The sequence below is a fragment of the Thamnophis sirtalis genome, unplaced genomic scaffold (genome assembly GCF_051295495.1).
Source record: "Thamnophis sirtalis isolate CommonGarterSnake01/CBP01778 unplaced genomic scaffold, rThaSir2_p1.2 scaffold_3, whole genome shotgun sequence".
NCBI lineage: Eukaryota > Metazoa > Chordata > Lepidosauria > Squamata > Natricidae > Thamnophis > Thamnophis sirtalis.
Genome location: NW_028261383.1, coordinates 66058743 through 66072183, shown reverse-complemented (window position 1 = coordinate 66072183; position 13441 = coordinate 66058743). Strand labels below are relative to the sequence as shown.

At 36.5% G+C, this 13441-nt stretch overlaps 1 protein-coding gene across 3 annotated transcripts in view; it reads right to left on the bottom strand.

Annotated features, from left to right (window-relative positions):
• ERC2 (ELKS/RAB6-interacting/CAST family member 2) overlaps nucleotides 1-13441 on the bottom strand; it is a 608417-nt gene that overhangs the window by 430222 nt on the left and 164754 nt on the right. For all 3 annotated transcript variants that reach the window (XR_015695894.1, XR_015695895.1, XM_087709041.1), the window contains one exon: nucleotides 7595-7669. Coding sequence is in view for 1 of the 3 variants with exons in the window: in XM_087709041.1 (XP_087565167.1) it covers nucleotides 7595-7669 (75 nt within the window). In the remaining 2 variants the exon portion in view is untranslated. The remainder of the gene's footprint in view (nucleotides 1-7594; nucleotides 7670-13441) is intronic.

Genomic DNA, 13441 nt, shown 5'->3' with positions numbered 1-13441 from the left:
AAGTTTTTTCCCAGGAACCCAGGAAGTGCAAATGTATTGGCATAATATAATTGCAGATCCAAGCAGTGTGGTCTTTTATAATTGACAGATGAAAATTTTATTATTGTTTTCTGATCACAACAATGTGAAGTCACAGCTGCCAATTCTTTAGCTGGATTTGGCCTTCATAAACATTAAATTATTCCAAGAACCTAGGACCTCATAATGTATCTGCTTGATATATGTGTGAACACAAGCAATGTGGCCTTTTACAATTGATAAATGAAAATTGTGTCAATGCACAGATTTTCTAAGTGCTGTCCAATATTTTTTTGCTATGGCACCCAGTGTTGATAACCACTGGGCAGGTTTAGGCCATAATTTTTCAATTTCAGTGTTCAGCTTTAAAACTTTGAGATCTTTGTATCTTTGTGATACTATGTGATCTTCCTCCCTGTTGTGTTTTCTATACTATTATCTGCTGGTATTCAAACATCAATTAACCACACTTTCTCCTTTTCAACCACAATTACATTTGGTGTGTTATGTTTATTATGATTATTATTTTGTTTACTTTTAGAAATATATAATCTTTATAATAAATATAAATGATAGCAGCCAAATAAAACACCTATACTCTTTAAGGTAATATTTTATTTGTATAAAGAACATGAAATATGAGTGATATAGTGCTGCAATACCTTATTTACATTTTTTCTAGGGGAGCCCTGTATGTAATTCTGAATTGCAAGAAGATTTTAATGGGCAATGATAAAGTAATAAAAAAACTGAGGAAGCAATCTTGAAATCATTAATTGTTGAAGAAATGTAGCCTAACCACTGGATCTTCCACAGCATTGCTTCTAAATCTAATGATCTTCAAAAAAAAGTATGACTGTAAGCCTCTGCTTTCTTCTAAGCTCCTAAAACAGGCATAAAGATTTAAAACATTCAGGAAAAAACAGACTTAGTTCTATAAGCTTTAGATAGGGAAGTTTGATATTGTAAGAGAGCAAAAACACACAAAGCATTCACAGAAAGGGACACTAAAGGAAAATCTCACATGAAGCACATTTGTAGTGTAAGGTCTAGAAGGTCTATTGAACTAAAAATGTTATATACAAAAAAGTATAATGTCATTATATAATTGCAATTATTGCATTATTATATTTGTGTTATTTTGATATATACATATTATATCCATGAGAAAGACACCATTGCTAATAACTTCTTATAGAAAGTCCATAAAAGCTAAGATGTCCATCAAGATTTGTTTGCTTGTCAAATTTTGAAATCGCCTATTTCTCTCACAGAAAGACTTCTTATTTTCTAGAAAATGCAAGGTGTGCATAGTACAGAGGTTGCTTCCTCAGCAGTAAAGTTTTAAAATAGTTTTTTTGTTCTAACCTACACAGAAAACTTGCTGAAGTATCTAACATTAAATTATATTGGATAAAGATCAATTTAATTTAAGAAGTTGTGAGGTAAAGCTAAACATGTCGACAATAGCAGGATCTGTAGATATTCTCTTAGAAATCAGGTGAATTCCTGCTTGTATAGGCTAACTAAAAGTTTATAAATCTTGTACAGGAGGAGCTTGGAGCAAATTAACCATTGACATTTAGTCTGAATCGTACATGGTGATGGGTGTCCACATTTGATGAAACGAGGGGCTAGGGGAAATTGTGAAAGTTCAGTGGATGCTGGAAGATTCATGTTGTTTTAAGAAAACCTTAAGATGATATATTTTTCTGTATTTGGCAAGTTGTAAAGTCGTACTTCTTATAAGTTGCCCTATATTTTAATTGGCCCATAACAATTTGTTTTACTCTAATTGTATTTGCGCCATTTCATACAGAGGGAAAGTGTATCATGTGTTCCCCAAATTTTATGCACTCCACATTCAGTTGTCCTGATCAGGTAAAATTATATATTTTCCACTCCAAATTCCCCTTCTAAGTAAATGTGTTCATATTGCAACTGTGAGACAACCTAGAAATTAATATAAAACTAGAGATAGAAGTGGCTAATACAAGGAAAAGCTATGCCGTGCACACTACACACTCAGATTTCAGCAGTAGTGCTGTAACATACCTGAAATACCACAGCAGGATCAATATATAAAGATGGTTGTGTCTGCAAGAAGCAAGGGGTAAACCAAAAAACAATTCATTCACTTAAGAATTTTGGATATGCTTACTTCCTGTCCTGCAATATGAAACCCAGTTTTTGTATCGCTATTTATTTTATTTATTGCACCTACATTAGAAGGGTGTATAATAAGTTCTTAAAATGAGACTACAAAGTTTCCCTGACTATGTAAACAGCGTACAATTCTTACCTTACCTTATCTCCTCTCTACTTGGGCCTCAAAGAGGCACCAAAATGAAAATGAAGTGTTTGATAACAATGCAACATTTCCTGTTAAGATTTTACTGTAGCTTGCATGCAGTCCCGGATTTAGAATATGCATTGATATCCGAGAATATGCATTGATATCCGAGATCAACATCGAAAAAGTAGAGCTACCTCAATTATTTTATACAGAGTGTATCTGATCCAGAAACGGGTTGCTCCCGGTTTGGCCAGGTTCGGCCAAACCAGTAGTGGCGGTTGCGGGGGGCTCCGCCCACCCATCTGGATGCTTCTGTGTATGTGCAGAAGCATCGCATGCACAGCGAACCGGTAGTAAAACCACTGACCTGATCGTATTGCACTGTATATCTAATGAGCATGTACAGGAGAGAAAGAAAAAGGGAGGCCGAACACAGGAACAGGTAGTCCTCGACTTACAACAGTTCATTTAGTGACCCTTCAAAGTTACAATGGCACTGAAAAAGTGACATGGCCGTTTTTCACAGTTACAACCTTTGCAGCATTTCCCATGGTCATGTGATCAAGATTCATAAATTTGCCAAGGGGTTCATATTTATGATGGGTGCAGTATCCCAGGATCACATGATCATCTTTTCTGACCTTCTGATGAGCAAAGTCAATGGACAAGCCAGATTCACTTAACAACTGGGTTACTAACTTAACAACTGCAGTGAATCGCTTAACAACTTTGACAAGAAACATCGTAAAACAGGGCAAAACTCATTTAACAAATGTCTCAACAGAACAACAGAAATTTTGTGCTTAATTGTGGTTGTAAGTCAAGGACTACCTGTATTTATGGAGTAATTTTCCCTTCCATTTTATTTTCTATTTCTCTACTCATTTGCTTTTGAACTCTTTGTTCCTAACAGTTGCATGTGCATCTGTTTGATAATTTACATTCAGTGCCCTTTCTCATGATTCAATTAACTATTGAACATGGTTCAAGTGAACTATTAACTATGTTGTAGAAATTTAGTTTTCCCATTTAGGAATAAAGTAGCAGCAGGAAAGTACTTCTTGGTGCTTAGGCTTACACAGTTTAATCTGTGTTCTTGTGAATTGCAATAAAGCAGGTGTATACCTGTGACACCACCTACTGCCACCGGTAGCGTCCCACCGTCCAGTGCGATCCCACAGAGTTGGCCTCCTCAGGGTGCCGTCAGCCAGACAGTGTCACCTAGCGATCCCCAGGGAGAGAGCCTTCTCTGTGGGAGTGCCTTCCCTCTGGAATGAGCTGCCCCCGGAGCTTCGTATAATCCCCGACCTCCGGTCCTTCCGACACACCCTAAAAAGTTGGCTTTTTCAGCAAGCCAGCCTGGCCTGAACAAAACAAAATAAATTATTGATCATTGTTAATTTTAATTTTTTATTTAATTTTTTAAAAAAATGTTATTGTTAATTCTAATTGGGTTTGTTTGGGATATCCTATTTAATTTTTTAAAACTTTTGTATTATGTGTTTCTTTTAATGTACGCCGCCCTGAGTCCTTGGGAGAAGGGCGGCATATAAATCTAATAAACCTAAACCTAAACCTAAACCTGTATGCATGTGTATAAATATATATTCTCAGAGAGAAATGTACATGCAACATACAAGTGCTCAATTCCTACAGTCGTGTGTGTGTGTATGTGTGTGTGTGTGTGTGTGTGTGTTTGTGTGTCTGTCTGTGTGTATTAACTTCAAGATTAAAAAAACCCATAGTTTCAACATCCAAGAAAGTGTAATTTCGGGTTATTCTTTTAAGTATTTCAGCCAGTTGTTCCCATATTATACTAACAAGAAGTTTATAATAATGTGAATTATAAATCCATCAGAAATTCCAAAGGTGTATGTGTTAAAAGTGATTATCAATGAGTTATAGACTTGGGTTTTTTTCTGCCTACAGAAATGGTATTCTAACAGAAATCTTTGTAATAATGAAATTGGTTGAAAATGTGCCAAGCTTGAGTTGTGACTTCTAAATCCATAAGAGCATATGAGCAAAGTCTATACAGTTATTTTGTGTAGATATTAAACTTACATTTACTAACATTTGAAGAATAACTAGAAATCAGAATGAGCCTAATACTCATTAAGATGAGTAAGATAGATTGTTGATAGGTAAGTAGATGGGTAGGTATTCTATGTAGAAGACAGATGGCAGATGAAATAGCCTTTCCATAAATTATTTATGTTCTTGAAAATTAGCTTTCTGAAAGTGCAGGGAAATGCTTCCTGAAACTGAATCAGATGCCATTCTTTACGTACTGTATGTGATCTTACCTTATGTTTGTGAATGTATATATCATTTCATTGAGGATCTTAGTAGGTAATGTTTTGCTTTGATTTAAGCATTCTATTCTTATTGTTAACATGGGCTATACAATGGGGTTTTAAATCCTCTGAGGAGCAGGGCTACTCAGGATCAAAGAGGGGAGATCTGATTCTCATAAAGATTATCTGTGGGGTTTTTTTGTGTTTTTCCCATTGAGGTAACTGAATGGACTCAATGAGATAAACATCAGGGAGGAAATTCAGTCCAGGCAAGTATGGAAAAATCTGGAGAAATGGCTGGGTAACCAGAGTAGAGGAAAAAGAAGTACTAAAGATAATCTTGCAAGGTTGTAGGAAGAAAGGAAATGGATGGGGAGGAAAGCCAGTCTGTAAACTGTCATTCTAAAGTCTGGAAAATACAAATAAAAGATGTAAATAGGAATGGAATTATAAGTAAGCAGGAAATAAGAACGGGAAAGGAGTAAAGTAAGTCAGAGAGCCATTCAAACCACATACTGTATGTCAAGGAAACTAAGTCTTCCAAGATATGAGAAACCTCAAGGAGGATAGTCAATCTCCACAACCACAGGTGAAGAGAAAAGGGGACAAAGCAACTGAGAAGTGCATGAGGAAGTGCATGTGGGTGGTAACAAAAGGTGGTAACTGAAGCGGTACTATTAGTGTTTGGGGGAATTCGTTTTTCTGATTGCTAATAAAAAAATGAGGAGATAGCAAATAAAGCAAAGACTAGAAAGAAGAATTAGTGGAAATTCCACTACATTCCTAACTAGCCTGTGGTGGCAACAAGGAAAAGCTGCAGCCAGTTGTGGCCCGCTATCTGCCAACAGAGCTGCTGGCAGACTCAGACAATGAGGAGGTTGGGGAGGAACTTGGACCAGTTCTGGAGCCTGGAGAAGGCTCTGGTGGATGCTCTACGTCAGACAAAGAGATAGAGCCAAGGTCATCTGACATTTCCCAGCCACCAGAGGCAGCTACCTTTGGAGGCTGATATGAGTGAGGAGGGCAACAGAGAACAAGCAATCTACTCAGAAAGCAAAGCACACATGGACACTGAATGGCCCCTCTATGGCTGGGGAATAAATAGAAGGAAAGAGGAGTGGTTATCATAGGAGACAACAATTCGTATTTCTGAAGATTTTGCTCATAGTGTTTCATGCCACAAAGACTGCTTACCAGAATTTAATTGCAGGCTTTCATCTGGGAGCTCACAGCCTTGAAATTATTGCAAGGAACTGATACGGTCTGTTAGCAGTTAACTCCTTGAAGGACTATTGCCTGGACTTTTCGGAGAGTGATTGCAATTAATTCACAAGAGGTATATAGGGAGGTGTTTTTGTGACAAGAGTCTGTTTCTTGCTTCTGCTAAGGTTGCGTCAGAACACAACCTCATCTGATGTCAGTCCTTTGAGGTAGACCAAACTCAGATACCAAAGTTAGGCATGCTAAAATTAGTTTTATTACAGAGTTATAGAACAGGAACAGACTTTCAGATACAGTGGTACCTTGTTACATCATTAATTGGTTCTGGGAGGTAGGATGTGAACCAAAAACTATGTTTAACAAACAGATTTTTCCCATTAGACGTGTAATATGTCACAAGGCAGCCAACACCAACAAGTTCTAACTTGTTCATTGAATAGCAAACTAACAATGAGTATCAGGACAAAAGTTTCACATCAAAATGCATTGAGTACCAAATCTGATGAGTTTCAAAGCAGTTGAGTACCAAGGTACCACTGAAACAAAATAACGCTGTTGGGACTTATGGATAGAAAAGATTTTATAAATCGTAGTGGGGCAAGATTATTATATTCATAAAGTTGGAAATATTTGGACATACTACAATGGAGGAAAGCTGACAGAATTTTCAGGAATGGCAAAATTGACTTGTTTGACTAGGCAAAAGGAAACAAGTACAATTATTAATGACTGAAAACTCTTTATGGTGTTTTTTTTGTTTTGCTAAAAATGGAAAAAAATGAATTGGTGATTTATGGGTTTTATGACTAGAAAGCATAAAATATGGAAAGAATGGAATCAAGATAAAATCTTAAAGAATGAGGACAGGAAATAAAATTATTTTTAACTGCTTTAAAGAGGTCTGGAAGTTTCTTTTTTATATTTCTTTTTCTTTTCTTGAGTCATCATTTTTCTTTATTCTTTTTCTTAAAATTGTGTCTCTTTTATTATTGTAGAAGCTACTGCTGCATAAAATTCTTCAATGAAAATCATTTTTTTAAAAAAAAAATCATACTGCAGGCCATTATTTTCATGACCCAAATGTCAGTAGCACTTATTCAACCACAATCCCTTTTGTGATGATTAATAGAAGTAGGAAGGGATATCATTACTGAAATCAACATATAACTTACTGTCATGTGATCAGACCTGAAAGTTGCTATCTTATTCAATATCCCTTTACCTAAACTTGGGGCAACTTGTTTCATAATTTATGGATGTAATATAGCACAGGCTATATTCAGGACAACAAAAGTGAACACAATATAGAATGAAGAAAAATTTACTTGCTTTGATACCATTCAAAATGGCTAAAGAGATGGTTAATATAAAGAAAACTGCTACCGTCCTTTAAAAAATCTGCAAAATATTTACTAACAATGTATCAAAAGCAAGTTGTTTAGAAAAACAGCTATATCTATCAAGCAGAATGGGGAAAGATTGCAAAATGTTAAAAATATCTCTTTAAACAAACCCTGTTTCTCCCAGCCAAGTATTTTAGATATTTGTCACACGTATTGTATAGGAGACATTTTAGAGTCTGACAAATTTGATTGACACTCTCTGGGAAACAAATGATGTGATTGCAACATGACATACACACATATTGCACAAATCCATGTATTTTGTACAATAAAAGCAAGGGACAATTCCATGATCCATCCAACAAGCAATCACCAAGGTCATTGCCTTACATGGAATAAACATGGGAAAACATCCATACCTTCATCTCTATGACTGTTTGAAGAGCTTTTGTCTTTGCTGGCTCAGGCTGAAGTTGTGTCCTTCGGTGCAATTCCTGTGGAGGGACACGATAAAAGTAAGCTTGACGACTCATCTTTTCATGATTTGATCTACAAAACAGGTTTCTCTTTCTTTTCTTTTTTTTTTTACATCTTACAACAGTTCAGGCATACAAAAGCCGAAATGCTACAGGTACATCCTTTCCCGCAAATCCTTCTTGCATCTCTTTCTTATGTTACAGGCAAAAGCTCTGAACACATGCGCTATTTCGGAACTCTTTCTCAATAATTAATGTCAGCAGTCACAAAGGCAGCATGTTGCATTTGGATGAAGAGAGATTATGATACCTCTCTGCCCAAGCATCGAATAATAAGTCTTTCAATTGCAGTACATTATGTTGCTAATTAAAACACATACAGAGAGAGGAAAAGACGTGGGGGGGGTGGAAGAGAGAGAGAGAGAAAGAGAGAGAGAGAGAGAGAGAGAGAGAGAGAGAGAGAGAGAGAGAGAGAGAGAGAGAGAGAGAGAGAGAGAGAGAGAGAGAGAGAGAGAGAGAGAAGGGAAAAAAAGAAAGAAATGTCATTTAAAATTTCTGCTCAACTTTGCTGCATTGTTTTTCTCTGATGCTGGAACCAAGTAATTTATAGACATTGCATTCAGATTTGACATTTCCAGAATAGTAATTATATAGTAAGATGATGTAGAACTGTCTAATGTAGGTTTTGTATGTTGGTTCATCTTTTTTTCCCTCCACGATCTGATGTTTTATAAAATTTGCATTTCACTCCTTAGGAGATTTACGTCCACATTAGTCCCAATAGTTCTAAGAAGAGCCAGGTGTACATTAAGAAGCAGGGTTTTGATAAATAGTTTAAAACATAATGCAAGATTATCTGTACTACATAACAAATTAAACAACAAATGGATTTTTAAAAATATTATGGGGAGTTCTTATCTTCAAATTCATTGAATCAAGTAGAATACAAAAGGGCATTTATTTCCCTGGCCCTTTGTGATAAACAGTAGTATGAATTTGTCTTAAACAACTGATTATAAATATTTTCAAATCCCCCCCCCCCACTCTATGTCACTGAAACTCTCCTCAGAGAGGTAGTTATTGTACTAGTAGTAATAGCATAAGCCACAGAGCATCCTCACACCTTGAAAATTGGCTTTTTATTACTACATAACATTGTGAAATTCAGTCAGATGAAATGAATTTCAGCAAAATTCATTTCACCTGATGCATGACAAGCAGTCATGGAATTATAGAATTAGACATGGCCATGCAAACTGAATTGAGTTCCCCTGCTTGTCCAGTTGTCCACCTTGAATTCATATAGGGAAGGATAGCCCATCACCTATCCCGCTAAAGAGTTTCACTGTCATGCAGCTCTTGCTGATATGACATTTTTCCTTACTAAAAGTCCTGTGTTAGAAGCGTAATGCCAAAGAAATGATGGAAGAAAGACAAGAAATTACACAAATTATCTATAGACAGTGTTAAAGGAAAAGATTCCCCATGACCAGTTGTTTCCCACTCTGTGGGGTGGTGCTCATCTTCATTTCTTAGCTGAGGTAGCCAACATTGTCCAAAGACATTTCTGTGGTCATGTGGCATGACTATATGCACATTGACGCTCTTACATTCCCACTGAAATGGTACCTATTTACCTACTTGTATTTGCATGCTTTCAAACTGCTAGGTATGTAGGACAAGAATGGGAGTTTGCCCAGTAATGCAGCAGTCGGGGCTCGAACCCAGGCTGTCAACTTTCCAGTTTAGAAGCCCAGCATCTTTAACCTCTAAGCCATCACACTTCTTATAGATGGGGACAGTCAATATAATAATAATAGATGTAATACAATAGAGATAATATTGCATTGATCAGATGGTTAAGTTCTGTGTTACAATAGAAAAATGTGATCTCTTTTTAATTTTTGATAAAACTGAGCAATCTCAACTGAACATCTATGATGGAGAAACCATGAACATATTGCATCTTCCTAGCTACAAGGAGAATACCTAAGGACTATGATTCACTTCTTGTTTCTTTCCTAGTCATGAAGACAGGCATGAGTCAGCCAATGAGGAGCACTTCCTTCTTCAAAGTCAGTGGCCCCCAACCTTTTGGGCAACAGGGACCGGTTCCATGGAGAAAAGTCTTTCCACAGACAGGAAGGGACATGGTTTTGCATGCTGCCTGCATCCTACAAATGGGACTTCGCTTGTTCGCACAGCCTGGTTACTGTCATGCTGCGGATCGGTACCAGTCCACACACCAGGGGTTGGGGACCCCTGTTCTAAGTGGCAGATACAAAGAGGCATCAAACTGCACTTAAATGTAGCACTGTTCTCTCCCTTTGGCCTACCTAAAGAATAACTGGGCCTCCCATTTCAGGAGATGATTCAATTGTTAGGCCTGATGGAAAGGCACCCTTTTCACAAACCAGTTTCCCTCCTTAGGAATGAAATATTTAGGAGATTTGCTGAAAACTTGATAAGCTGGAAAAAAATGCTTATTCAAAAATATGGCTTGGTTTTAAAAATACAATCTACCATTTCAGGAAAGGCCCATCTTTTCTTGACTAACATGAAGAAGGAGGCGGCTTCTCAGGTCAGAAACATCATTTTCCCCCAAATTGCCAGCATCTTCTAATTCATTGGTCAACAACCACAAGTTTTGTTTGGTAGAGTCACTTGGACTGTTTTCCTAATCAGGAAAAAAATTGTTTGGGCTGAACATGTAAAATTCTCCCTCATCTTGTTTTCCACATAGGATCAAGTTCATTACTAAGCTCCATGGCAACAACTAGTATCTTTTACAATATCATATTCTTAATGGTTTGCTTATTGTTCTGAAGTATTTTAAATGTTTTCAATGCAATTCCAAAATCTCTGTTTAAAAATATTTTTCAATTACCCTTTTCCCTTCATTATTTGAAGCTTTAAAGTTCATGTAAGATAAAAAAAATGCATACAGTATCAGCTAGGCTTCAGGATCTCAAATAAATTCTGTCATTAAAGGCAGAAATGCATATACTATGCTTGGAAGTTGACTTTCAAGTAGCTGTAAGTGAAAGAGATTACAACCCCATCAAATTACATGCGGACAGTATTTAACTCTTTCCATGCTATGCTGTTAAGAAAAAAAAAATCACAAGCACTTATGGAAGTAAAGTTGCCATGAAAAGTCTCTTTTCAGAGCTAATGGCTCGGGGATCAATTTTCATATAAATGGAAAAAGAAATATCTTTAAAAATACAGAGGGAGTAATCTTAATTTATGAGATAACTAAATTTAATCTACATTTTTCTAAACTAATGCAACATGGATTTAATGTCATGCCTACTTTGTTTGCACTTTGGTTCCAATTTTTTTTACATGGATATAGTTACAAAGCTATAAATTCCATTAAACAAAGCAGAATATATTTTGAAGTAAACATACTGGCTGGGGCATTCTTGGAATTGAAGTCCGGACATTTTCAAGTTGCCAAGGTTGAGAAACACTGATCTAGTTAATTAGTTAGCTAGCTATCTCTATCTATACTATCTCTATCTAATCTATTGTAAACCGTTCAGAGAGGATTGTAAAGTACTAGTACTTTGGGGTGGTATATAATCCTAAATGCTATCCCCTCCTCTCTCAACTTTCTTTCTATCTATCTATCTATCTATCTATCTATCTATCTATCTATCTATCTATCTATCTATCTATCTATCTATCTATCTATCTGTATCTATCTATATCTAGCTGTCTGTCTGTATCTCTGTCTATCTATCTATATCATCTTTCATCTATTTTTCATCTATTAATATGGTAGGATTAATTTTTTTTAATCTACATTTCCATTGAAACTAGTAGAGTTTAAAAGTGCATAATTTTCCAAATGATATTCTTATTCTGCTAAATCGAAATACCAAACCTGACATTATTTTAAATTCTAGGAATGCAAATGACTCACCATTTTGATAATTCCTATATTTTAGAATAATAGCCAAATGACTCTTAAAGTGGTAAATGTCACAGTTGATGGGATTTAAACATAAATATATAATTTGCTTTATTATTATTAAGTGGTTAATCTTTGGTGAGATTCATTGCCTTTGGGGCCAGTTGGTAGCTCAACAGCTTGAGTCCCAACCAAGGACCTAGGAAATGTTAAGGTAACGTCGGAGGATATAGGTTTTTCCAAGTAGGGTGTTTTTTTGTAGATTCAGAATGTTCAAGTCTGATAAATTTAAATTTTTCAAATAGCGAGGTAGCCCTTTAGGTATTGCTCCAAGGGCTCCAATTACAATCGGGACAACACACAATTTCTTTTTCCACAGTTGCTCACCTTCAATTTGCAAGTCCCGGTACTTTGTGATTTTTTCTTGTTGTTTATCTTCAATTCGTGCATCTCCAGGTATTGCAATGTCAATGAACCAAACTTTTTTCTTTTCAACTATCGTTATGTCAGGTGTGTTGTGGGCCAAGTGCCTGTCAGTCTGAATTCTGAAGTCCCACAAGATCTTGACTTTCTCATTCTCTAAAACCTTCTCAACCTGATATTCCCAGTGGTTTTTGCTGTACTCAAATCCAAACTTTTGGCACAATTGCCAGTGAATAATTTTACCAACGCAGTCATGGCATTGTAGGTAGCCAGTTTGTGAAATTTTGCTGCACCCACTGATCAAGTGGTTGACCTGTTGTTGTTGTTGTTGTTGTTGTTGTTGTTGTGTGGTTAATCTTTGGTGAGATTCACAGCCTATCGGGCTGGTTGGTAGCTCAACAGCTCGAGTCCTAACCAAGGACCTAGGAACTGTTAAGGTTAGGTTGAAGGATGTAAGCTGTTCCAAGTAGGGTGGTTTTTTGTAGAATCAGAAAGTTCAAGTCTGATAAATTTAAAATTTCCCAATAGCGAGATAGCCCTTTGGGTATTGCTCCAAGGGCTCCAATTAGAATCGGGACAACACATGATTTCTTTTTCCACAGTCGCTCAACTTCAATTTGCAAGTCCTAGTACTTTGTGATTTTTTTCTTGGTGTTTATCTTCAATTCGTGCATTTCCAGGTATTGCAATGTCAATAAACCATACTTTTTTTTTCAACTATTGTTATGTCAGGTGTATTGTGAGCCAAGTGCCTGTCAGTCTGGATTCTGAAGTCCCACAAGATCTTGACTTTCTCATTCTCTAAATTCTTCTCAACATGATGGTCCCAGTGTTTTTTGCTGTACTCAAATCCAAACTTTTGGCACAATTTCCAATGAATGATCTTAGCAACAAGGTCATGGCATTGTAGGTAGTCAGTTTGTGAAATTTTGCTACACCCACTGATCAAGTGGTCGACTGTCTCGTCTTTCTCATTACAGAGGTGACATTTGCTGTTGGTGGTAACATGTTGAATTTTTGTCTTCATGTAGTTTGTGATTAAGGCTTGTTCTTGAGCTGCCAAAATAAAGCTTCTTTTTTCAGTGCTCCTGATCTTAACCAGTTCCAAGTTAGCTTTTGGTCAGCTTTGCCTTCAATACTTTTCAAGTATTGGCTATGCATAGCTTTGTTTTTCCAATTTTCAGCTCGCTTCTCAATTACTTCTTTCTTATATTCAGCTTTTGACTTAGTTGTCTTGGCCTCCTTTATTTACTTCCTTAATCATTGGTTCTTCACTTTTCTGGATGTAATCATTCAAGCTGTGTTTTTCTTCTTCCACAGTCTGTTTTACTTGTAGTAGTCCTCGACCACCCACTACTCTTGGTAGATATAATCGGTCAACATCACTTTGCACTTAGGGTGCAAAGCATGATTCATTGTCATAAGCTTCCTTGTTTTTCTGTCCAAAT